Source organism: Toxorhynchites rutilus, chromosome 3, assembly GCF_029784135.1.
Source record: "Toxorhynchites rutilus septentrionalis strain SRP chromosome 3, ASM2978413v1, whole genome shotgun sequence".
Lineage (NCBI taxonomy): Eukaryota > Metazoa > Arthropoda > Insecta > Diptera > Culicidae > Toxorhynchites > Toxorhynchites rutilus.
In genome coordinates, this window is record NC_073746.1 from 108,065,328 (window position 1) to 108,091,990 (window position 26,663).

At 37.7% G+C, this 26,663-nt stretch overlaps 2 protein-coding genes and 1 long non-coding RNA gene across 5 annotated transcripts; 2 read left to right on the plus strand and 1 right to left on the minus strand.

The window, feature by feature from the left end:
- The first annotated feature begins 5,018 nt into the window (after window positions 1–5,018).
- Window positions 5,019–5,733, plus strand: LOC129777336 (uncharacterized). The gene is made up of 2 exons (XR_008743230.1): window positions 5,019–5,402; window positions 5,459–5,733. It is a non-coding gene; the product is annotated as an uncharacterized LOC129777336 (long non-coding RNA).
- Window positions 5,734–8,262: 2,529 nt separating this feature from the next.
- LOC129777334 (uncharacterized) lies at window positions 8,263–21,027 on the minus strand. Of its 3 annotated transcripts, none has more exons than XR_008743229.1 (7): window positions 20,931–21,027; window positions 12,953–13,041; window positions 12,690–12,896; window positions 11,826–12,630; window positions 11,561–11,731; window positions 11,189–11,506; window positions 8,263–10,337 (listed from the first exon to the last, which is right to left on the minus strand). XR_008743229.1 is itself a non-coding variant. In XM_055783561.1 (6 exons), exons 1-4 carry the CDS (start codon window positions 20,981–20,983, stop codon window positions 12,263–12,265), a joined length of 717 nt encoding a protein of 238 aa, XP_055639536.1. In that variant the 5' UTR covers window positions 20,984–21,027; the 3' UTR covers window positions 10,349–11,506; window positions 11,561–11,731; window positions 11,826–12,262. The 3 variants fall into 3 exon arrangements, 1 of the variants encoding a protein (XP_055639536.1); XR_008743228.1 differs by lacking the exon at window positions 8,263–10,337 and having other exon boundaries at window positions 10,349–11,506; window positions 11,826–11,970; window positions 12,246–12,630; XM_055783561.1 differs by lacking the exon at window positions 8,263–10,337 and having other exon boundaries at window positions 10,349–11,506.
- On the plus strand, window positions 19,543–20,920 carry LOC129777332 (uncharacterized). The gene is made up of 3 exons (XM_055783560.1): window positions 19,543–20,316; window positions 20,371–20,513; window positions 20,570–20,920. The coding sequence occupies exons 1-3, from the start codon at window positions 19,629–19,631 to the stop codon at window positions 20,855–20,857; spliced, it is 1,119 nt and encodes a 372-aa protein (XP_055639535.1). The 5' UTR covers window positions 19,543–19,628; the 3' UTR covers window positions 20,858–20,920.
- Window positions 21,028–26,663: the final 5,636 nt, after the last annotated feature.

Here is a 26,663-nt window from a genome sequence, read left to right on the forward strand (position 1 = left end):
TATCAAAGTGTTAAGGCATTCAATCGATCGTCATGTTCTTTGTGTCATGGGCCAAATAAAAAAAAAGTCAACCAAGTAAATAAAAGCATCATCTAAACTCGCCACAACAGTGTCAACTACTTTTTGGTAAATTGTCCCTTCTCTGTGTCATAAGCCACAACTTGGTTTTGAAAGTAACTTTTCAGGATCTGGCACAAATAGTTCGCTATCTTCATTCGATGCAGTGCTTCGGCAATAGCTTCCCAACTGGCACTGTTGAAAGCATGTTCCACGTCAATCGTTATTATAACGCAATATCGATTTCCACGCCTTTTCTGCACTGAAGCTTTTTTGGCTGCTTCTGCAACTAATAGGATAGCATCCACCGTGGATTTATACTTCCGGAACCCGAACTGCTTCTTCGAGAGTCCGTTATCACTTTCTGTGCACTTCGTCAATCTGTTTAGAATTATCTTTTCCAGCAGCTTTCCGAGGGTATCCAGTAGGTCTATAAGAAAAAGGTTATCCTGGCGGCTTTCCTGGTTTCGGTAACAGTACCCGTTTCTGCCTCTTCCCAATATCTGGGAGGCATCCTTCGTCCAGACACTTTTGTATCGTTGCTTCTCTGCAAAGGTCTGGATTCGCTTGGACTGAGGCTTTGAGGACCACATTTGGGATTCCGTCGGGGCCAGGTGCATTATTTATTTTCAGTTCTTTTGCCGCCGCAAACAGCTCTTCTGTGGACATTCTCTTGACGTGTTCTTCATTATCACTATATGGTGTTGCTGGCCAGTTCATCGAATCATGCTGCTGGAAGTTCATTTTACCAACCTTCAATAGTTTGCTTGCTGCGGTTCTTGGTAGTCTTAAGATTGCTATTTGAGTACTTCCGAATCCTTTCCTCAGCCGGATTGTTATGGAGACTTCTCCCAGCTCAAACTGTTCATTCAGGGCTTCTGTCAACTCGGTCTCTGTAGTGATCTTATCCAGGTTTCTACATTTCACCACTGTTTCTTGGGACAACGCTCTCACTTTCACTGTTTCGCCCAACGATCAACGATTTCTTTTCGAACAGCAATTCTTACTTTGGCCAAGTTTTCTCCGAGATTTTCTTTTATTTTTCGCACAATCTCAGCGTATGTAGCAGCGCCCGCTGTAGCCACAATCAGAGCGTCTGGCTTGGACCTCTCCTGCCTAGGCTTTAGTTTCTTTTTCTTCATATTTTGGTTTTTTTTAGATCTTTTTTCACTCATTTATCTCGTCATTATTCCGACTGTTTTCACTAATAGCCACTTCGCTATCAACTTTCTGTTCTTTTGGAGCCCTTTCCTCTTCAGGAGTTATTATTTTCCTTTTCGCTGTTAACACGTTGACTGCCACGTCAGTCACCGGTGACCGACACCGAGTTTTCGCACAGGGCAGTCACCAGTGACTGACAGTAGAACATATGATAATAAAGGTAACTAATATAAGCATATAAGCTTATATGCATTCCCTTTCGAGTAAAAATACCCTCCACTACGATAAGAAACATTGGCTCCAATACGTTCAAAAATTTCCATAGAGCATCTATAGAACCGTGGCACTCAACGTATTAACGGGGTAGTGTCACCCATTGGTGTCGGAACCACTTCTATCGCCTTACTCTGCACATCAGTGCGTCCTCCACCTTTTCTGCTTTTGCTCTCCAGAATTGATGTTCGCGTTCGGCTGCTGAAAGCACCGATTTGATTTTAATCGTCAAGGTCATTATGACGGCGTGAACGTTACCGCGAGGCTTAATGTATTCGTAAAGTTCCTCAGTTGTTCTTTTGGATTCACCTCGCGTAGATTTCTCGTATTGCAGGTTTCGCTGCTCTCCGTTATATTTGTCGCTTGTGAGTGTTGGTGCTGGCGGTTGGCTCAGTGTTGATGATCTCATCTCCCGTCCCCTTTTGGCAAAGATGCTTGCCTCTTCAATATTACTCTCGGTTTCTGTAGAATTTGTAGAATTCTTAGGGAGCAAGATGGCACGACTGTCAGCCTTTTGCGTCAAATCTCAATGGTTCCCGTATCATGTCCGTTTTCCATATAATAACCAGTATGTCGTAATCAGGATCCGTTGCGGCTGCACACGGTATTTCCCTCGTGCTATCTCCATAGTATTTACCGCGCCCTTACTCGCATTGTCACCCTATTAGTCGCCTTCTACGACAGGGACAGGGACCAAGACCTGAAGTGCTATTCTAGGTTGGCAACTTCACGGCAAAGGGGTCATCACGGGATAGCCTCCCATAATGTGCTCTATATTTACTTTGGGTTGATGATAAAGGGCGTGTCACATCAAATTGCATCACGGAAAAAACGCTGTAGAAATTTAATTTTTAAGAATTATATCTTCAGCTTTCGCTTATAATCAGATAAGAGTGTATAGATCACGTTGGTCATGCTTCACTGTCAATTTTTCGTAAATTTGGAAAAATGTCGTCGAACGAAAAAGAGCGTCGTGAATTAATCCTGCCGCATTGCCTGGTAATGGACGACGGAACCTACGTCAAAGCGGACTTTCGTCAGCTGCCGGACAAATTCAGCGTTCCGGAGGAGATTCGCAAGCAGAAACTATCCAAGTTTGCCAAAAAGTACATGGTGTGGCAAGCGATCTGCTCTTGCGGAAAGCGGAGCGCCCCCTTCGTGATGACCGGCACGGTAAACGGGCAGGTTTACCTTAAGGAGTGCCTACAGAAGCGCTTACTACCACTATTGAAGCAGCACGAGTGCCCGACCATCTTCTAGCCGGATCTCGCTTCGTGCCACTATTCAAAGGACGTGTTGGAGTGGTACGAAGCCAACGGGGTCACCTTCGTGCCAAAGGAAATGAACCCGCCCAACGCGCCGGAGCTTCGCCCAATAGAGAAATATTAGGCGATTATGAAGCAGGCCCTCCGGAAGAACTCAAAAGTTGTCAAATCGGAGGCGAACTTCAAGAGAAAATGGATTTATGTTCAAAAAAAACTACAACCTGACGTTGTACAGAACCTTATGGACGGGGTAAAGAGGGAGGTGCGAGCATACGGGCTTGGGCTCGAAGTATGAATAAAAAGAAAATGCCAAAAGCTGTTTAATAGTTTTTATTTTACTGTCTAAAATTTTCAAAAGGATCGGTCTACTGGGCGAATTTCTACAGCGTTTTTTCCGTGATGCAATTTGATGTGACACACCCTTTACATCCGGCAAATGCCATCAACGTCTTGATGTCAGACGTACCGCCTGCAATTCCTTGTCAACCTTATCCTGTTCTGGATGGTTACCATGTAGGCTTCTATTACTGAAGAGTGTTCACCACGCGTGAGCCACAGATTAGATGCAGCCTTGTTGACGTTTGGCCGCTCCAGTTGATGGGGGTGGTACAGAGCGTTGTATCCTCTGTAAGCGGCACAGATAGCCTGGTATTGCGCGTTCCGCGAAGTACTCGCGCAATTGACGTACCTGGGCAACAAACAGTGAAAATATGTCGATGATTCTTCATTCTCTCCAGTGCCGATTGAGGATGCTGCATTCCGTCCCCTCTGAATGCTTTCCTCGTCCTCCTCGCAAGGTCTTCGGGTCAGTTTTGCTTCATTCGACTCCAAAACTGAAGGTCAGCAGTGGAACCACGAAATTGCTGATCGCGCGTAGCTTGTTCCTCGCATTCAGGAGTGTCTTTTGGACACATTCCACTCGATTGAAGAGCTTGTCTCTCAGTTTCGGCTTGAGCTGTCGGAATTCGAGGTATTTATAAGTTTCCCCGTCAGTGTTCTGTGGAAGCTGCATTTGGCAGTGCAGTTTGGTAGTAATTCTGACCACTTTCAATGACTGGTGCGGTAGAGAATGTCAGCAGTTGATCGACGAGAATTAAGTCATTCGAAATCACTAGACCTCGATTCTCAGAGCGAAAAAGTTCCAGCGGGAGCCTGCGACGAGAACATCGCTACTGTTCTATTGAGATCCGGAACATCTATGAGAAGGTAAATCGCTCTCGTAAAGGCGTACTGATATGTGCAAGAATCTGAACGGTGATATTCTTATCAAGGAAAGCGAAGTGGTCAACAGGTGGATGCAATTTTACGAGTAATAGCTAAATGGCGACGCAGTGGACACAGGCGAAAAATAAATTGACCAAGAAGAGCCGACGAAAGGGTCCCATCATCTGAATTGCAGGAGATTCTGGAAGAACAACGGACCCGATGGGTAGAACAGTTACTAGGCGAGTATTTTTAGTTTGGACGAAAGAAGCTGAAGAGGGCACTTCATTGGGTTATTTCCAAGATCTGGAATGAGCAAAAGATGCCATATGATTAGATGCATGATGGCGATCTGTGTGTTGATTTTTTGAACTTAGGGTTCTCGAGACAACGTTGTAACAAAAGTACAAAGGAAGGTCGATTTTTTGCATGTTAAAAAAATTCAAATTCAAAAACAATCATTTATAATACGCTGAACAATCAAGTTATTTTGTTTATTGCAGAATGACACTAAATTTTTTTTGAAGTTTAATATTGAATGTAAAAAAAGACATATACGTCAAATCGGAGGGATATACACAACCCTGCCAGCATCTTCCAAAACATCAACCGAACTACTTCAACGTGATCACCTAGTGGATTCCATGATCCTATTACCGATTAACGATTGCAAATGCTATTTCCAGATATAGCACTAGATTCCAATTCAGAAGGGATGAAGCCATTACGTCATAAATTTGAATCAGGCCCTTGCTGAGCTTGCAATATCATTGAAGATTGACTACCCATCAACTATGAAATGGTGCTCATAAGAACGAAGTGATGTATCGACTGTTCAAAATATGAATAGGTATCGGTATCGCGGAGTGAATTTTATCGATCAGATAACAAGCAGCTTCAACACCGTCACATGTATCTTATCATATTCTGTACATTATTTTCCGCTTTCTAGTTCTTTGCATTTGATGACGTTTCGCATATTTTTTACATTGATCACACCAAACCAGAGTGCTAGTAGAACTTTCAAGGGAAATTATTACAGACTTTGTCAGACTTTGCTGAAACGTACAAAATTCTGCGTACAACAGAAAGGTGTGTTTGTCGATTGATACTTCCGATATTTACCTTCAGGTAATCGTACTGCAGATAAGATTTGCTAAGGTCATCGAAATTAGGTGGTTTTCTCGAAATCTGTCGTTGAGTCGTTACTTTTAAGCAGGCGTTAGCTGATAAATGAGTCTAGTCGAGTGCGAAATTCATATAAACATTTGCGTGCAGTTAGTCTGGGCAGTCTACCAGTTTGGGGCAGATCAAACAGTTTAGTCGAGGGCAATGGGCAATACGAAGTCTAGGTCTCCCACGCCTATTGTGCCTATATCCGACGAGGGATCTTCCCACGATCATACGCAAGATGTAATGGAGGAAATAATTGTTCCAAAACATGTAAGTATGCGTAGATTGACGGCGAAATCGGTCGTCTAAATTGCTTTATTGCGCAGGTGACAAGTGCGTACCGTGTGATATCAGCACCCACAATCTGCCCACCCGGTTATAAAGCAGACCACAAGGGTAATTGCCGGAAGGTTGCCAGTTTTTGAAAGAAGTCTTCCACTCGCCTAATCTCATCATTTGCTGTTATTGGAATAGAAAAAGTGATAGTATACTTTCTGTGACAATGTGGGACATATAATTTATGTATTGTATTAAATGTAAAATTGTTAAATTATTTATTATTAGTGTGAACCATATTAAAAAAAGAGGGAATATTCATGTTCATGTGTGTTTGTTTTATGCGTAAATCATGTTGTTTTTTTTCGGATGAAGATATTTTTACGAAGCTAAGTGCCTTTCAATAGTTGGCAGCCCAGCTTGCATTGATACGTACTTTACAAATAGATAACCATTTCGATAATGAGTATGTAACTTCTCGATGAAAAGTGCACTCAAATGTGGTAACGAAAATGTTGCTGAATAGTCACCATTAATTGTTGTGTTCTGACAGGCGTAACTTTTGCGTGAAAACAGACGAATGCTTTCACCGGACCATAAAACGTAACACGCGTTGTCACGCACTTTAAGACGTCTCTGATGACACGTGTATTGTGAAAGTTATGCGCCAGTTATGATCCATGGTAGCTCGAATTTATTGCGCTGCTGGACGATTTTTTCGACCTTAGAATAGACGAATAGCGAGATGAGTTTCTCGAACTGAATCATGGTTTTCGTAAAAACTCTGCACAACTGCCAGTATATTCATGATGATCAAAACGCCGTAATTCAACGTTCACCAGCAATATGCTTGGTGATGGCTACTCTCGATATTTGTTTTTTACTAATTAAATTGTAGATTATATTCGTCAAGGATAACAAAATTAGTTACGGTCAAACATTCATTTACTGATACCGTGAGACTGTCGTGGGGTAATACTTCAATGTGAACATTTTTACTCAGCTAGCTGAGAAGAATATCAGCTTGACGCAGATTTGGTTTCTTAGACGGCATGGGTAATGCTATGGCTGGATCTTCCGCGACTGTTGCGTCTTTCCACGGTCATGAACATCACCTTGTACAGAAAAGATTTTCGCTGAATATTGTGAGTACGCATGGGTAAACCGTAAAATGGGTTCTACTAATTGTTCTATTCCACAGGCACCTGGTTCTTATCATGTGATATCTGCTCCAATCGCGTGTCCACCGGGTTACAGAATTGACCATAGGAGAAACTGCCGGCAAATTGCTTACATAAAGACGAAGCCGTCTTACGTGTAATAATTTTTTTCGCTGTATCTACATAGAAAATGTCATTGTGAACCTTTTGTGACATTAACAATATAATTAATGTCAGTGTAAACCATATTATATTATGGGGCTGATCACGAACGTCACATCACGGTGAAAACTAAATGAATTGCATGCAATTCGTATGCATTTTATTCCGTATTCACCTGTGAAGTGACGTTCGTAATCAGGGCCTATGTATCAATTATAACGAATTTCAATGCCTACCAGTTACCCGTGAAGTTATTCCTTGACACCCGCCAGCTATCAAATGCAATGATGTAAACATCCCTCCATCTTTTACCATCTTTATTTTATTTAGTTTTTTATATCGATATCAATGAAACATATCAGTAGTGAGAGTAGATATTAAATCGTTCAAGTTTCTGTTTTGATTTCTTTATTCATATTGTTAGATATTGATTTTTACACATCGAATTTCGCAATCCGATCGAGATCCACTTTTGCATTCTGCAACCCGTTCGAGATTCAAATCCAACCGACATATGCAAAAGTGGCAACTTTTCCTTGCAGAAAAATCAACGTCGAAATAATTTACTAGTATTGGTGCAGCAAATCATTCTCCATCAATAGAGCAGAAACGAATACAGTTTAAAATTATTGAATTAAAAAAAAATAGCTGATGTTATTTGAAAACTTTAAATATATAAATCTGTCTGTTCTATGTTTTCTACGTAATTCTAGTATTATTGAATTTCGACTGAAACTGGTTTAAAGCGTAAACATTATGTTTACATATTTTCATCACAATCTGTCTAGTGGTTATCGCAATAAGATCATAGGACAGGTAGACAATTATGGAAAAAAATGTGTATTATTTCACATTTGTAACATGGCTGAGGAATTATCGAAGATTATTTATCTGTAATTCCCACATTAACCCGAATATCCCTATTTTCTTTTCTAGGTGAAGCTTCGGCACCGTGAAAAATGTAATAGCTACACTTGACTACACCCAGCGTTGCCAATTTTCCAGTTTAAACTGGATTCTTCCAATTTTTTTCTCGATCCACCTAATCCTAACCCTAACCCGACCCTAAAATTTTAAAACTATCATTCGATTTTGGATCGATCTCTCTTTCCTTACACAGTCAATCCAGTGTTGCTTACACTTTCGAATTCAATACGGTCAGTGCATGTGGTGAAAATATACTGTTCGTGCCACTATTCAAAGGACGTGTTGGAGTGGTACGAAGCCAACGGGGTCACCTTCGTGCCAAAGGAAATGAACCCGCCCAACGCGCCGGAGCTTCGCCCAATAGAGAAATATTGGGCGATTATGAAGCAGGCCCTCCGGAAGAACCCAAAAGTTGTCAAATCGGAGGCGGACTTCAAGAGAAAATGGATTTCTGTTCAAAAAAAACTACAACCTGACGTTGTACAGAACCTTATGGACGGGGTAAAGAGGGAGGTGCGAGCATACGGGCTTGGGCTCGAAGTATGAATAAAAAGAAAATGCCAAAAGTTGATTAATAGTTTTTATTTTACTGTCTAAAATTTTCAAAAGGATCGGTCTACTGGGCGAATTTCTACAGCGTTTTTTCCGTGATGCAATTTGATGTGACACACCCTTTAATAGCCATTTAGGCGTTAGGTTTCCGGATCCATTACATTATGGTAAATTACACAGTAGTAGCCATTTAGGCGTAAGGGTATTCTTCTTGTTCTACATGTAAACATATCAAGCTACAGTAGAACCCCGATTATCCGCGGAATAGTCTGGCAAGGTCACCGCGTGTAACGAAAATCGCGGACAACGAAATGAAGGACTAAAATGTAAACATAAAAAAAGATATTTCAGCACGTAAATTATGTCATTTCAATACAGAAATCATCAAACTATCAACCAACAAGGTCATGTACACCAGTGGTCAGATCTGACCGAGAGAAAAGAGCAGAGTCTCGCTGGCACTCACTGGCAAATTTCGGGAAGGAATATAGATTTACTATGGAGCTCGCTGTCGCGAAAATCGGGGTTCCACTGTACTTTAAAAACAGGGTATCACACAATTTTGATCTTATTTAACAGCATACCCAAGTAGAAACGTGCTATACTGTGTTCTAATTCATACAAATATCATAAATGTTCTAGGTCCTCCAAACCATTCTGAAGTTCAGACCAACTGATCTACCACGACTGGTACAATGTTCATATCTAGAAAACTTACCTTATAGTTCATAGAGCCCGCGTGCTATGCTGGCTTTGAATTTATATAAACATCAGATGTTACAGATCCTCCAAATCGTTCTAAAGTTCAGAAGGTCATAGGGTAAATGGTCTCCATTGATTCCAATTGATTTGAATATAAAACCTTGCTTCCGTTTAAATCAAATGGATATAAGTTTCTCATGGTCATTCAAAGGAACTTTAGATCTAAATATAATTAATTTCATGCATAATCTAAACTGCCCTAAAAAGCTAATGTATACTTTGCATAAAATGCATATGTACCATAGTGTATCATTTCCGATGAATCATAGCCGATCTTCCTAAATTAAAACGGTTTTACAGATCCAGTTTTCTTCCAGTTTTTTTAAGAGCAATCTTCCAGTTTTTTAACAGCAATCTTCCAGTTTTTTGAAAAATATTATTGGCAACCCTGGCTACACCAAAAAAAAAAACCCGAACGCAACACAACACTACGAAATGAGAAGTAATGACAACCGGGTTCTAACCTTTCGTCTGAACGTCATTGAGACACTTGCATCTTCAAGTGCGACAGGGCAAACACAGTCAGCTATGTATGAAGCGATCACTTCTACTAATGCGCAGCATTGCGTAAAAATGACATTTGCGGTCAGTGTTTGTTCATTTAAGAAATTTTGTCATTTATGTGTAATTTGAAGTCGTTGTTTGTTATTTAGGTGTGATTTGAAGTCGTGACTTCACGTGACCAAAAGTTATCGACTCCGGAGCAGGGTTACCATATCTACAGAATAATCTGCATTTATACAGATTTTTCAGACTTTTTGAAACCAAGAATCTGTAGATACAGATAACAGATTTTTGTGGTTTTTATATAGATTTACAGATTTTTCAAAATCACGATCCAATGTTAGTTATGGCTTGATCTCTATAATATTTTTTCCAAGTCACCAATTTTATTCATATGCCTTTGCGGTCGTATTAAATTTCGACATGCGTGTCGTACTAGTCGCATTTTTTTTACATGACAAAGCAGCGATGTATAACTTTGTGAGTTTATGAAAGATGAACAAGATTCCTTTATTTTTTTGTAACTTTTGATAAGTTTTTACTAACCAATGTTTCAATGTTTATGTTTAGAAAATATTTGCTATAGTTCTTCTTCCACAGTGCCGCAATATATGGAGTTTTCCATTAATCCTTTCCTTGGGATGGCTGACAACTTTTGTTTATATTGAGTACCGTTATCTATTATTCATAGTAGCACCGTTTTGTTTGTTGAATAAGTTCACAAGACATTAAAATTCATTTACAAATAGTGTAAACTAATACATTGTTGCATAAATCATAACATCAGTATGTTTCTTTTCTGTGGTGGCTGACAGCATACGAACTTCCGCTAAGGGTTGATGCAGATTTCGATACAGATTTTCTGAGAAAAAATACAGATAAAAAGATTTTTTGAGACCAAAAATATAGATTTTATTATGGCAACCCTGCTCCGGAACTGAAAAGTAAGATGGCTTCCACAATAAAGCGAGAAAAGTTGCTATCTCACGTTATTCACTTGCGGAATGAAAGGGAAAGTTGTAAATGTTGATTAAACAGGTAGCTCTCTGACTATTTATGAAGACGTATGTGCTGTATCATTGATGAACATCATAAAATGAACATTCAATCGATCGTCGAACTAAAAATGAAATATGACATCTCGACATTTTTTCGTTTTATTCTTTTGATGTTCATCATTCTGTAAACAAAAAAACAGTCTTCACGCGGAACACTCACCACTTAAAACGTTCATTCAATACATTTGTAGATAATCAATCTTGGAATATGAAATAAATGTATCATTAATTTTTGTTACAACTACGTGCAATGGAACGATTGCACAAGAGGCATTACATCCAAAGGTAGACGAATGAAAACCCATGAATCAAATGCATCAAACTTAGCATTCGATTCAGGTTGGATGGAAAAGTTCTCGAAACTCTCTCATATTTTCATATTGGCAATAGTGTGACTTTCCTCCAGTCGCCATTGTTGAACATGTTAGTTCCCTCTGACTGCATAATATGATAACGTATTCATTAGTCCTTCAAAATCAATTTAATCCATTGAAACAAAGATTGATCTTACATCTTAATTTTGTCATTCAGTTCGCTCTGAATATTAACATACTCAAGCGTTAAAAATGAAATACTTTTGTACAATTTTTTTCTATAGCATCGTGTTTTCGTTACTAGATTCTCAGTATCCAGATTTTGAAAATGTGTATCTCACCTACGTTTCTTCTTGGCACCTTCCAATTTATGACGTCTGTTTTGTCTAAAACAAGTCTTTATGGCCATTTTTGATTGATGTTTTCTGGTGTAGATCAAAGTTTTTCCCCTAATTAATTTTGGTTGAGATTATACATATACTTATCGCTATCCGTAAACAAGGCATACTATGATTTATAGCACCTCAGGTTATTGTATTATCCTCATTTCTTTTCCTTCAGAACCGCTGGTGGACATGATTGTGATCAGGAGGTGGGCAATTTTGCTGTACTGATTTGGGAGCGGGTTGGACACTTATTATTGTTTTGATCTTACTGTCCTGTTTGAAGGCATAAATTTAAAATTACTCGAAAAATTATCACAGAATGCCTACCCCAGTTTGTTCCGTCGAGCTCGGTCCATGGGCCACTTCACTTGGTAGGTTATCCATGTTGTAACTCCTCCATCTACAGCACAATCTGCCACACATAGTTTGGTGTTGAGCTTTCACTTGGCACCTTCGTACATCAACTGCTTGCGATATAATGGATGGATCCGCAATGAACTTAAAAAAAATCCTCAGTTGTAAACGATTTTTCTTATCAGTTGGAACTTATTCACGTTCGGAAATACGAAGCATCTATCTTGGGTTTGCTTACCTTTCTGAATCATTTGTCCCATTTTTAAGTGTGTATCATTGAGGGAATCCGTAAGTATAGATGGTATTCAGCTATTCGATGCGTAATTTTCGCGTTGCTTGATGATTAATTAATTGGAATGTCCAAATATGAAATACTTTTGAGCCTGGTTAAGTATTTCATGTTTTGCAGACAAATAATTTTTGTCGAATATAATTTTATATTCACATTAAAATGACTGTTAAATATTTTTTAAATTTCTTTTCAAAAACAAATCGGGTGGAATCTAACGTTGTGCTCGAATCAGTTCCATTATATAATTTCTTGTCCAAAAATCACGTAGTGTCTTAAGCAAGCATGACAATGATCTTTTCGACAGGTATTATTTATTGAAAGGCTGAACAAATGAATTAAATTTGGTCGAATTTTGAAAGATGTTACCTGCTCTTTAGTTATTATCAATTCTCTGAGCTGTTAGCAAACTCTTCCTGTCGACGGTGTAACCTGCTGGTCTCCTCTTGTAGTTCCGTCGAAAGCATCTGCGCATCGTCCAACAGGTGGACATTCAAGAGTAATTCCAACAGAGTGCCGGATTTAGCAGCGATATGCTGCATACAATTTTTCCCTGGAAACAACGCTGGAAAAGCCAGATAAGGACCGATAGCAATACGAATTTCGGTCGGTGTTATATAGCCCCTGAGTGTGAGTTGTTGCATCATTTGGAGATACGCTTTGGCAAGTTGCAGCCTTATACCGTCGGATTCGTGGTGTATCAGATTTAGGACGTCCAGAGCTATCAGTCGTCTGGGGATTTCGTCGTTACTAGCTGGAACAGAAATTTACGCTATGATTAATTTATCCTGATAATAGCAGTTCACCACTCACCGCAAAGTAACTTCGTAGCTCTCTCTGGAAGAATGGAAATTTTGTGAGATCTAATGAATCGGTTGAAGGCTATAGCACACTCTCTTGGAGCTGATGTTTCCGTTAGATAATTAATTAGTTTGACATCTCCTATTTCAATTTTTCGGAGGATCTTGAATAAATGTCGCGGGTTCCCGGGGGTAATGAACAAGCCGAGGGTTGATATATCTGCAATATTAATTATAATGAGATTTTTTCGTGAAGAACGATCACTTTTCTCTTACTCTGAGTTAAATATTCAATGCATTGCATGAGAGCTAATGCTTGGTTTCTGCTGACACAACGCCGACCCATGGTCTCCAAAGCAGTTTTACTGTAAATGATTGTTAGAATTTTCATTAGATTGAAACGAATAAATTGAATGAATTGAATGAATTGAATGAATTGAATGAATTGGATGAATTGAATGAATTGAATGAATTGAATAAATTGGATGAATTGAATGAATTGAATGAATTGAATGAATTGAATGAATTGAATGAATTGAATGAATTGAATGAATTGAATGAATTGAATGAATTGAATGAATTGAATGAATTGAATGAATTGAATGAATTGAATGAATTGAATGAATTGAATGAATTGAATGAATTGAATGAATTGAATGAATTGAATGAATTGAATGAATTGAATGAATTGAATGAATTGAATGAATTGAATGAATTGAATGAATTGAATGAATTGAATGAATTGAATGAATTGAATGAATTGAATGAATTGAATGAATTGAATGAATTGAATGAATTGAATGAATTGAATGAATTGAATGAATTGAATGAATTGAATGAATTGAATGAATTGAATGAATTGAATGAATTGAATGAATTGAATGAATTGAATGAATTGAATGAATTGAATGAATTGAATGAATTGAATGAATTGAATGAATTGAATGAATTGAATGAATTGAATGAATTGAATGAATTGAATGAATTGAATGAATTGAATGAATTGAATGAATTGAATGAATTGAATGAATTGAATGAATTGAATGAATTGAATGAATTGAATGAATTGAATGAATTGAATGAATTGAATGAATTGAATGAATTGAATGAATTGAATGAATTGAATGAATTGAATGAATTGAATGAATTGAATGAATTGAATGAATTGAATGAATTGAATGAATTGAATGAATTGAATGAATTGAATGAATTGAATGAATTGAATGAATTGAATGAATTGAATGAATTGAATGAATTGAATGAATTGAATGAATTGAATGAATTGAATGAATTGAATGAATTGAATGAATTGAATGAATTGAATGAATTGAATGAATTGAATGAATTGAATGAATTGAATGAATTGAATGAATTGAATGAATTGAATGAATTGAATGAATTGAATGAATTGAATGAATTGAATGAATTGAATGAATTGAATTAATTGAATTAATTGAATTAATTGAATTAATTGAATTAATTGAATTAATTGAATTAATTGAATTAATTGAATTAATTGAATTAATTGAATTAATTGAATTAATTGAATTAATTGAATTAATTGAATTAATTGAATTAATTGAATTAATTGAATTAATTGAATTAATTGAATTAATTGAATTAATTGAATTAATTGAATTAATTGAATTAATTGAATTAATTGAATGAATTGAATGAATTGAATGAATTGAATGAATTAAATGAATTGAATGAATTGAATGAATTGAATGAATTGAATGAATTGAATGAATTGAATGAATTGAATGAATTGAATGAATTGAATGAATTGAATGAATTGAATGAATTGAATGAATTGAATGAATTGAATGAATTGAATGAATTGAATGAATTGAATGAATTGAATGAATTGAATGAATTGAATGAATTGAATGAATTGAATGAATTGAATGAATTGAATGAATTGAATGAATTGAATGAATTGAATGAATTGAATGAATTGAATGAATTGAATGAATTGAATTAATTGAATGAATTGAATGAATTGAATTAATTGAATTAATTGAATGAATTGAATGAATTGAATGAATTGAATTAATTGAATGAATTGAATTAATTGAATGAATTGAATGAATTGAATGAATTGAATGAATTGAATTAATTGAATGAATTGAATGAATTGAATGAATTGAATGAATTGAATTAATTGAATTAATTGAATTAATTGAATGAATTGAATTAATTGAATTAATTGAATGAATTGAATTAATTGAATTAATTGAATTAATTGAATGAATTGAATGAATTGAATGATTAATTTGAAAAATTAAAATTCGTGAATGCAATTTCTTCATTTGCAAGAAAATAGGAAAGCATTCCTAGAATATTAGTTATTTTTTAGCTAAATAAGTCACATAATTTGAAAGTGCTTCTCAGTTGCGAGATGAGTATTCAGTCAATCAATCTAGTTTTTGATGAGTTGTGCGTCAGAGTCAGAGGGGACCAAGTAGCAAAATTCAAAATTTCGAGTTATTGATTGCATTAGGTTAAGCATTTCATAGGCTAAACATCAAATTTATCTGATTTGTAAAATCACGCGTATAACGTATCGAAATTGTTTTGCATTATCAATGAAAACCATTTATAGGACTAAATTTCTACTTCGTTTTTCTCGAAATCATAGAAATGTCTGACTTAATACCGACCATTTAGTGTTCAAAATATGGAAAATAAAACAAGGATGGAAAAACCAAAGCTAACTTGACCAACGTTAGTCTGTTTAGCCTAATCTGCCAAATCAGAACCGTTGTTGGCGTGCAAGGAACAAGATTCTGAAAACGAAACCAAACGAAACCAAACGTCGAAAAATAAAAATCGGCTTTGCGTTTATCGCGAAAACCGAAGTGAGCGCATAACATTCTCTGATGAATACAAATGTTAATCGGAAGAAGTCAAGTTTGACGAATAAAGCCGGGTTTAGACGTTGTCAGTTACTCGGTTGCGAGTAAACGTCAAACGGTCCGACCACAAAATTTGACATTTGATTTGCATATATGGGGCTACTCGCAACCGAGATACTTCAAAGTTTTTGTTTTTAAACGGATGATTAGCTTCATACATACAAATCAAATTAAAAAAAAAATCACGGTATGGCAACGTTCGTAATTCTTCGAATCATTTGACGTTTACTCGCAACCGAGTAACTGACAACGAGCTTCGCTCGGTGTGACAAGGAACTGTCATCAGGATAAAAAATATAACGTTACGTTGTCCATACATACTCCGTGGTCGATAAAAAGTCTGCAGTCTGCGAGGGATCTAAGGTCACCGTTCCAGCATGACCATTACAATATCATTATCAGCAATGGGTAGCAGTAGGAGCAGCCAACGAGTTCTAATTTTCCTGCTATCCTACGGACAACCTCCACTCATTGCTTTCGTGTAATCGGCAATGGTAACATGTTCTCGTGGGAACAAGAGTGAATCCATTGGCGCTTTCCAGAGCCACCAAACCTTTCACTAAAGAGTTATTTAAAAAAACTCAATGCAACAGTTCGATGCATTTTAAAATATTATTTGAAATAATAATGATAAAAAGCAAATTGATTTTTGGTAATTTGTTTGCCGGGGAAGAACTTGTGTGAATTTGAAAGTGTTTTCGGGCTTCTTGGTAAATTTCTACGAATTTGTGCCGGAAACAATGGTTAGAAATGGCATCAAAGTGCAACACATTGCAAATCGGGTGGAAAGAAAGAATATTGGTAGCGTTGTGGAGATGTAATTTTGCGCTTGCGAATGGTGTTAACTTTTTCATCGTTAGAAAAAGACTGATTCTATCGCAACGGGGCAACTATTTAAATGCATACTGGATTGAAGAAGTATCGCACAGGAATGGATCTTGCGACGCAATGTTTCCTTTCTCTTAATAAACTGAACAGAACTAGCGAACAAGTTCTATACGAGACTTTGGTGGCTTCGTGGATAGGATGGTAAACACGATAGATAGGTATGAATTTTTTTCGTGGTAATATTGGTTTTTTGAATAGTGTTTCGCTTCCATTTCAGTTGCTCCTTTGGTTGGCACAGTTTATGCAGCACATACTGGATCACTCAAAGCGTGGGATTTAATGCGTTTGAATAATGCTTGACATTTGAAAATTTTTCAATTGTTTATTTGGAAAAAAAATTAAGATTCTTCTTTGTGGTAGATGCGTAGCCATATCTCCAATCAATTGATGCAAACACCTCTGCGATCTATCAAGAAGGTCGAGTTATAAGTGTTCAAAATCTTTCATTATATGTTACATATTCAGTTCTTCGATTTAAATTTAAAATTACATATCATCCTGTTAGACGTAGTCCTACGTTAAACGGGGAAGATTGTTTGGTTCAGTTATTTCGTAAGAGTTACTGGAGAAAGGCGTCATTTTCAGTGATTTGGTTAGATTCCCGGAAAAAAGCTAAGTTCGGCTGAGATTGCTTAATCTGTTTTGCAATTCGCACCCAACAACAACACCGAATGCGAAGAAAGCCGATACTGAGGGTACAAGTTCGAGCTATAATTAAAAAAGATTGAAAGCGCAAGTAATTTAAAGTCCGGACGCACTGTTTATTTTACTGCAGCGCTTCTAGTGGTCGGATTTGTAATGTTTTGACAGCAGTTTTTTTTTTAAATATTTCCGTTTTTTAGTTCTGAAAAGTTCGTCATGATTAATTTTGTTTTAAAAAAGTTATACTTGATGGGAACCATGAACCGAAAATTAGTTTTGGACACCCACTTCGAAAATCCGATGAGGTCAGGTTCAAAAATCGTGAAGTCGTTGAAATTGACTAAATCGACCAAAATGGATTGCAAAATATAATTACAAAATTTTAAAGCCGGAGTGCCTGAAAAACTTGTTATTCCGTACATTAAGGCTCATATTGAACCTTTGAAGTTTTAGCTTGATTTGGCAAGCTGCCACTACAGCGGAGAAGTACTACAGTGGTATCAAGTCAATAGGTAGATTTCTTCGAAAAGAACATCAATCCACCCGAGTGCCCTCAAGTCCGCCCAATCGCGGAATATCGGGCAGCTGTCAAACAGAAGCTGAAAAAGGGTGGAAGGGTGAGCGTTGAGCGTTTGGCGTTTAGAGTTTGGCGTTTAGTGTTGAGCGTTTTGAGTTGAGAGTTTAGCGTTCAGTGTATAGTGCTTAGATTTAAGCGTTTAGCGTTGAGCGATAATCACTAAGCATTGAGCGTTTAGTGTTGAGAGTTTAGCGTTTAGCGTTCAGTGTTTATCGTTTAGCGTTTAGCGTTGGGCGTTAGGCATTTAGCATTGAGCATTTAGAGTTGAAAGTTTAACGTTTAGTGTTTAGCGTTAAGCACTGAGCATTGAGCTTTTAAAGTTGAGAATTTAACGTTTAGCGTTAAGCTTTCAGTGTTTAGCGTTAACACTAAACCTACCGATATTTATCATCTACCACAGCGGGTCAAACGACCTATCTTTCAAATTTCATATTCTTTGCTATGACAGCGAAACATATATTATTTAGAACAATTTGGTAAGAATAAATATTGAAGAACACACTGATGTATATTTTTTAGAAATGGGGTAAAGGTAAATGACGATTCGATAATGTTGTTTGTAAAGCAGTATTGACAAAATTTCAAAAGGAGTCATTTGCTCAATGCTCAGTGTTAAGCACTGAGCATTGAGCATTTAATGTTTTTGCGTTTAGCGTTTAGCGTTCAGGGTGTAGTGTTTAGAGTTTAGCGTTTAGCGTTGAGCGTTAAGCACTGAGCATTGAGCGTTCAGAGTTGAGAGTTAAACGCTCAGCGTTTAGGGGTTAGTGTTTGGCGTTTAGCGTTTAGCGTTCAGTGTTTGACGATCAGCGTTTTTGCCTCCAGAGTTTAGCGTTGAGCGTTAAGCACTGAGTATTGAGCGTATAGATTTGAGAGTTTAACGTTTAGCGTTTAGCATTCAGCGTTTAGTGTTCAGCGTTTAGCGTTTATCTTTTAGCGTTCAGTGTTCAGCGTTTAGCGTTCAGTGCTTAGCCTTCAGCGTTTAGAGTTTAGCGCTTAACGTTTAGCGTTTCGCGTTAGGCCAATTCCGGCCAATTGGGAGTAGACAAGTTGCAAAAAAGAGCGATGATTCAGGGCCATGGGGTGGTCGGTTTAGTATCACCACTTTTGAAAGTTTCGGAAAAAGAGACTTTCCTATTTGGCATCTGTTTTTCCTTTTTTGACATTCATGCATCACACCGATCACAAGATAACATAATTGAAGAGTTATAGTATACATTTGAATATCGAAGTCGCCAAAAAACAAGAGTATTATTGTATTGTATTGTTTTTTTTTGAGCGAAAAGCAAAATGAACCTTCAATTGCTACATCCTAAGCCGATCATCACCCGAAGAAAGTTAAGCTCTGTGTCTAGTGGAATTGGAAGTCTGTATTATGATTGTTTCGGCACGAATGTCTAGGTAATCAAACAACAACAGTTTTTGTTGACGGTGATAATATTATTTTTGTTCTAGTTTTTGAGGTTGAAAGATTCTCCTCCATGGGCGAAAATAAATTTCCAGTGCAGGAGAATCGTATCAATCAATTTCCACTATATAAAAGCATTTTTCACGAAAATTGATGCCCATAGCTTCCGACAACAACATGAACACATCCACCGAATGGATAACCCTTTTCTTATTTGGAAGCAGGCGCCGACGAACGGACGGAAAGCTCGCGACATTATTTACATAATCTTCAACTTGAACCCAAGGTCTGCTCGTCCAAGACCCTAGCCCCTATCAGCCCTGTTGTGAGCGGTTTACCAAACATGACCACTGCTCGGACATAACAAATAGCATGTTTCTATCCCATCGTTGATCACGTGCCGCTTGAGGTGTATAAAATCGTCACGCTTTGTCATGGGGTCAAATTGTTAGTTTTGGACAATCGGTTCAGAAGCAGGTTTACGCTGACCACTGCAAGTACTTTCTGCTGGATGCAAGAGAAATGATCATTATGCGTGCACTTGTGGCGACAGTTCTGCTAATTTCGGTGATCCTGCTGTCGACCGTTCTGATAAATGCAAACACACGGAACGTGGTGAGCATCGAGAATGAACGCGGATCGCGGATTGAAAATGAGGTTCCTCAAGTTGTTGAAAGTGTGAAAACCCCGATGGTGACAAAGAAATCACCAGAAAAATCTGTTCACAAAGGAGCATTGAATCCCAAGATTGAACCTGTGGAAAAATTGGACGTAAAAGTGAATGTTGAAAAAGAAGGTCGATTGATTAAGGCAATACAAAATACCGACGCTAAAATCGATAATGTACAAACAAAACCGTCAGTTGCGAAGACAACAGTTGAGTCTAATGATGAGGACATCGAAGTGAATGAAACTGACATTCAGGATGAGTTGTTGTTCACCGATGGTTTCAAAGAGAAGGTTGATGTGATTGTTCACCGCACAACACATACTTTATCGGAGAGTCCTAAAATTACCGAACGGGCAGAGATGGCGTTCACAACCGCGTCGAAGGCTACTCAGAAAAACAACCCAAGCTCTTCCCAAACCACTGAACAGCAGCCGTCAATGACCCCGTTAGGTTATGAGCCTGAAAGCTACATAGTGTTGGATGCGGAACCAGAGATCCCTCGAAAGTTGCAACAAGATGATGATGCTACGCTGGTTGATGGTAAGATTGAACGCAAATATCCAACAACTTATTGTGGAGTTAATATTTTTTCAGATATCGATCCGGTTGGATTGGGTAAAGTCAATCATGTTCTCGAAAGAAAACAGCGAGCTGTCTACGACGGGCCGGAAACATACGTGCTCAATAGAGCCCCCATAGTGCCTCACGTCGGACATGAGCACTATTACGGAGAAATGGTATGGTTTCCAATTTCGGAAGTGTTTGCAGCTACTATTAAAATATCATTTTGTAGCCACAGAGATGCCCTCGGGAATTCCCTCCCCCACTGCCGGCGCACCAGCCTCAACCGACAGAACAAGCGAGGGCACCACCGCAACAAGCGGCACCTCAGCCTCATTCTGGTTCACCATCGATCTATAACCCGTACAACTGGGATAGGCATCACATGAACTTGGTACGGTTCCCGCAGTGTGCAGCCTGCCAACGCAAAGAGGGTCCAGTGTGCACCACTTGTGGTAGGTGCCGCGAATGCTGCGAGCAAAGCGGGTGTACATGCGGGTGTTTACGTTCCGAAAGCTGAGCAGTGGTTTTAGTTACTTACGTGTTGTTGTTAATGATAATAATTTAAAAAATATATAGTGAAAAGCACGCACTTTTTTCGATGAACCTTCCATTTCTTCACAAATAGGTTCCACAGTGATGACATTGACCATTTTCAGAATTTACACACTTGCAATCTTCCTAAAAACAATCTGACGTTTTAATTATTTCGATTACGAGATATTGGCTACTTGGATGTCTATTATTTAGGTTTACTGTTACCGTACAGGGGATAGTCGGGAAAGGCGGACAGGGCGGCTAAGATGGACACTCATGTGTTATTGATAAATTTTATTTTTTTAAATTTGAATACAAACAAACCAACAAACTTGCAATACAGTGTATAAATACCTTTGACATTGCTGGTCTTCTGTCAAAATTTTGAATAAAAACATAAGAATTATCTGCAGAGAACAGTTCGATGTAAATTTGCGTCTGCAGAAAATAAGGTTCTTATTGTTAACAAGTAATTTTTTTTTGGGTATTTTTCGTTACGTGAGCGTTTTACCATCACTTTCCATTCTGTTTATCGAATCAAGAGTAATTTTTCTTGCTTTTACTCCAGAAATATTGTGCCCATGATTTCATAGAAGACGTAATCGACACCACCATTAGTGTTGGGAAAACTCATTTTTGTTGTTTTTAGGCCTACAAGCATAACCATGCAAATTTCCGATTAAATGATAATCTGTCTTTCAATCATTGAATGCATTACAAAAACAATCGTTAACGTATCTATCTTCTTCAGCTTTTTATTGCCGATACAAAAAATATCCAATGTTCATATTCGGATTTTGAGCACTAGGCTGTTACTTCGGACGCCACTTTCCTCCGACGTTCGAAGAGTTTGAATTAACAAAGCAGTCAAAGTTGTTTAAAGCCTCTTAAAAACAAAGAAAGAAGAAGAAGCAGTCAAAACCAAACGAAGTCGTACTTCGGTCGTTTTGAGTTTTTGTTTCTTTCAGGTGTTGTTATCGATTTCAATGCTATTCAACGAGTGATAACAATAATAATCTGTCTTTAGAACGATATGCTGATATTGGATTGATGTTTATTTAGTAGTTAGTTTCAAACTCTTATCGTGCAACGCAATATGTCCAATGTGCAAACGAGGGCATTCAAAACGTCCAATGTAACATATTTCGCTCCAAGGCTTCAACTTTAAGCTCAAATCACGAAACAACAGTTACGATTGGTTTTTCAGAGTTATTATTAACTGCTAATGGTGAAAGTAGTGATAAAGATCGATACCTTTTAAGGCAATTCGCGGAATAATGTTCGGATCTTTAACTTCGTTTTTCTCGAGTTGACGAAAATGTTACATTGGAACTTTTCAAAAGTTACGCGAGATTTGTCTGCATGGCTAGACGTAATCACTAGGTTACTCTGTTTGTAGTGTTAGTATTTACAATTCCGATAATAGTCAAAACGTCTCCGTCGGTAGTTTCAGTTGTTATCGGATAAAATCAAAAGGGTTTGGAAGAAATTTAGTGAAATGAAAAAGGTGCTTTTGATTTGTTGCGAGTCTATGATAGTACTTGTTTCCTGAAGAATACTCTGGGCAGGTTCGTGTTTTTTTAATTGAATTTGTAAAGGCAATCTGCAATGTTTTTAGCAACATGATTTACCGATATCACGATCAATCGCATAAAGATGGTGGAATGACTTACTCCAACGGTATGAGTAAATGCTGAGTATGTGGACTAGGGTAAATGATCTTGGTTTGTCCAATTTGGGGTGTTTTTACGCAACTAGTAAATGCAAATCGATTTTTCTTCATGAAAATCACACATAATCGATACGAGTTTGGGTTTGTTAAAAAGCCCCAAGTCTCTAGTTGCTAATACTACCATAAGGTGTTGAGATTATTCAAATTTTTATGTTTTTTAACGATTTTCCTTAAAGAAGAATTATGATGATGGTTTGACCACCTCTGATCATGGTTTGCCCAAAAAAATGATCATGGTTTGTCCGGTTTTATAAATCTCCATTTTTGAATGAAAACATTCGACTTCACAATTAGATGTTGCATTTATCATTGCTTGAGTTTACTGTCATCATATTGATTCATTCATAATTTAGGCTTTCTTCAGAATATTGCCTTTTCTTGGGCATTTTAGAAGTGTTCACCTCAACACAATCAACACAGAAAAACCATACTTCTGCTATGCGCGAAGCACACCATAAGCAAACATAAACAAACTGCAGCGCGCCAAGCGGTTGCCATAGAAATCATGTGGACAAAACAACATTATTGAATTGGACAACTCATGATCAGAATAGAGTTCATCAAAGTGCGTTAATTTAATGGTTTAGCTATGTAAATCCGATACAAATGGTGAGCAAGCATGATGTTTACAATATTTATAAGTGTTGTAATCCAGAAAAGGTCTGAATACGTGCCAAATAATCAACTGGTGATCGATTAAAAGTTAGCTCGAATGAGGGGCGCATTGACACAAATAGAAGGTGTATTTTATAATCCTTTAAAACATGTGATTTCGTAAAAATATACTATCAAACTACTATAAATCATGTTAAAGGCAATTTCATTTATATGTTTCGAAACATTCGAAGGCCTTATTTGACACAAGAGCGCTGAATTAGAGCATTCAAAAAAGTGGGCAAACCATGATCATATTTTCGACTGGACAAACCAAGATCATTTACCCTAATTCAATGTTGAATCCGAGGAGTTATAATGCTAAGAACCAATATTATTTTAATTTTACCACTGATCTGATTGTTTCATTATCTACTCGAAGATTCAAATGCTGAAATTTAGGTAATTATAACATTAAAAAACACAATTGCTTCTCTTTGTTCATCGTGTACAGAAAATAGTAATTATATGAGCAGCGTTTCGATGGTTTCTTATATTCATCTATTAGGAAACACTAAGTAATAAGACAACACCGTGACATACATGTTTAGACTCTACAAAGAATGCGATTCAAATGTAGATTTAGTCTATAGCACATTGTTGATTTTCGAACGATGTATGAAAGCTGTATGGAACTACGTCTGTTATGCGGACAAACGGTGATTTTTCGGAAACGTTTTTTTTTAAATCGCTCAAATGTTTTCGAACAAAAAATGTTTGTTTGCATGTTGAGCAAACATATTACATTGTGTAGAATGCGAAACAGCGAAAAAGTCGATTTTGTTCATTTTGTTGTTTACGTCTCCTATACAAATATGGGCAGTATTGATGTTAAAAACATTAATCAAGTCGGCAAAGACGGACACTCCACCGAAGGGAAAGACGAACATATTGTTTTGAAAATAATTTCCTTCCTTTTTAAACAGTTGCCCACTAACTACGATTGCAAGAGCAACCGAAAGTAATGGACGAACGGAAACTGTTGGGACAGCTGTGTTGAATTCCAACAATCCAAGAACAACACGCATCTCTAAAATTTCAATTTTCACCACTAGGACCACTTCCAACAGTTTTCAGTCATCAACAGGAACAAGAAACTCAAATGAAAGTGACAGAATCGTTGTATCGTATCGACATTTCCTCAAACTAGAGAGGAGATTCTATGGGAAGTTCATGACGGAAGTCAGAAAATTGACTTTCGAACTGACGGAAAATGACGGATGCATTCGTTCAATGAATCAACTCAAATGGCTGGAAAAGCACAGATTAGCGGTTTTTAAAACGGAGTCCAAAACTGTCAAGCCTATTTATTCAATCATTTGTAAAGTCTTTTTGAGGACCTCAAAAATCTGTTGAGTACATGATCTTCAATTTCAAAATATAACTTTCCAGTTAGTGTTCGTCTTTCCCACCCCAACAAGTGTCCATCTTTGCCTTCAAGTGTCCAAGTTTTCCAAATTTAGCATGTGGAGGTTTTAGCGTGCAATAAATGTTTCTATGTTGGATAGACACTCCTTCACTTCTCTAAGGGGGGGCTGGCATATAAATGAAACACAAATTTCTTCATAACTCGAGAATTAATCAAGCAAACGAACCCAAATTTGGCATGTGGAGGTTTTAGGGTGCAATAAATGTTTCTATGCTGGATATACAATCCTCCCTGTTTATAAGGAATCAATGTTTATCACTACTTTTACCACTAACAGTCAATAATAACTCTGAAAAACCAATCGTAACTGTTGTCATGTGATTTTGGTTTGAAATTGAAGCCTTCGAGCGAAAAATGTTACATTGGGCGTTTTGACTGACCGCTTTGTACATTGGAAAAATAACGTTGCACGATGAGAATTTGGAAATAACTACTGAACAACGTTCCAAATACTTGCACTTCGTGCTAAAAGCAGATCATTAGTTTTATAACTCGTTGAATTGAACTAAAAACGATATCAACACCCGAAAATGACAAAAACTCAAAATGACCGAAGTGCGATTTCGTGGTTGCTTTGTTACTTCGGACGTATCGAGCGTCAGAGGAAAGTGATGTCCAAAGTAACAGTCGAGTGCTTAAAATTCGAATCTGTACATTGGTCATTTTTTGTATCGGCGATAAAAAGCCGAAAAGGATATATACTTGAACGATTGTTTTCTCAATGCATTTAATGATTGATAACTAATAGTGTGCATCAATTAACTCTATTTGTTTACATTTGTTACTTAGGACCTTTTCAAAAGTTACGCGAGAAATATTCGTTGTTTTATTTTAAAGGAGCTCGAAAAAACGACCGAAATTCGTGTCTCTACACTAGAATACCTCCTTAAACGACTCCACCAGCACTCACTTAAGGCCCATTTATACAGTGAGCATCTACTGGGCCGGTGAACTCGCTTGACAATTGGTTGACTCGCCTTATCCGTTCACACAGTGTGAGCTGCTGACCAAGGCGCCTAGAAGTACATCCTAAGGTAAGGCCGTTTCGTCACTTAGTCGGTTAGGGGAGCGGTATGTGAAAACAGTACGGAAGAAAGCAGAAGGGGAATTATTTGCTTGAAGCGTGGAAGAGACAGATTGATTACGAGCGCGCTTGGGCACTAGCGTATTGTGTTTTGTTTACAAACAAAACACAGTAGACTTCCAAGATGGCTGAAGAGTGGTTTTAGCAAGTTGGCCCACCTTAGGATATACTTCCAGGCGCCTTGCTGCTGACGAGAAACCAGATACTACAGCCAAGACGGGTCTATGGTACTAGGTGAGGCCGTTTCGTCACTAAGTTGGTTAGGGGAGCGGTATATGAAAACAGTACGGAAGAAAGCAGAAGGGGAATTATTTCCTTGAAGCGTGAAAGAGACAGACTGATCATGAGCGAGCTCCGGCACAAGCGTATTGTGTTTTGTTTACAAACAAAACACAGTAGATTTCCAAGATGGCTGAAGAGTGGTTTTAGCAAGTTGGCCCACCTTAGGATATACTTCTACGCGCCTTGACTACAGCATTAGCTTACCAGGGATGCCAGATGATTTTTCAAATCTCCATCAAATGGTCAGAAACAGCAATCAGGTCCGAATTTGACAGATGATTGATCCGAAATCGACTTCTCTATTGGCAGTTTTCGTCTCAGGTTTTCAGCTGCATTTATCATTACACAATTTTATCGCGAAATACACGCTGACCGTGTATAAAAATACTTTGTGCTGAGTTTCTTCGAACTGAAGGTACTATCCGAAAAAGCAGAAAGGCAAAAGGAGTTGGGCCAGGAATTGGATGCAAGGAAAAGGAGTAACAGATACAATATTGAAGGAACTCTACGATGATGATCCACTTGAAACACTGTCGGATTTCATTGTTCCAAAAATTCAACGCCAAGATACACTCATGAGGGATGCTGTACGTGCAAGAGTGAATTCA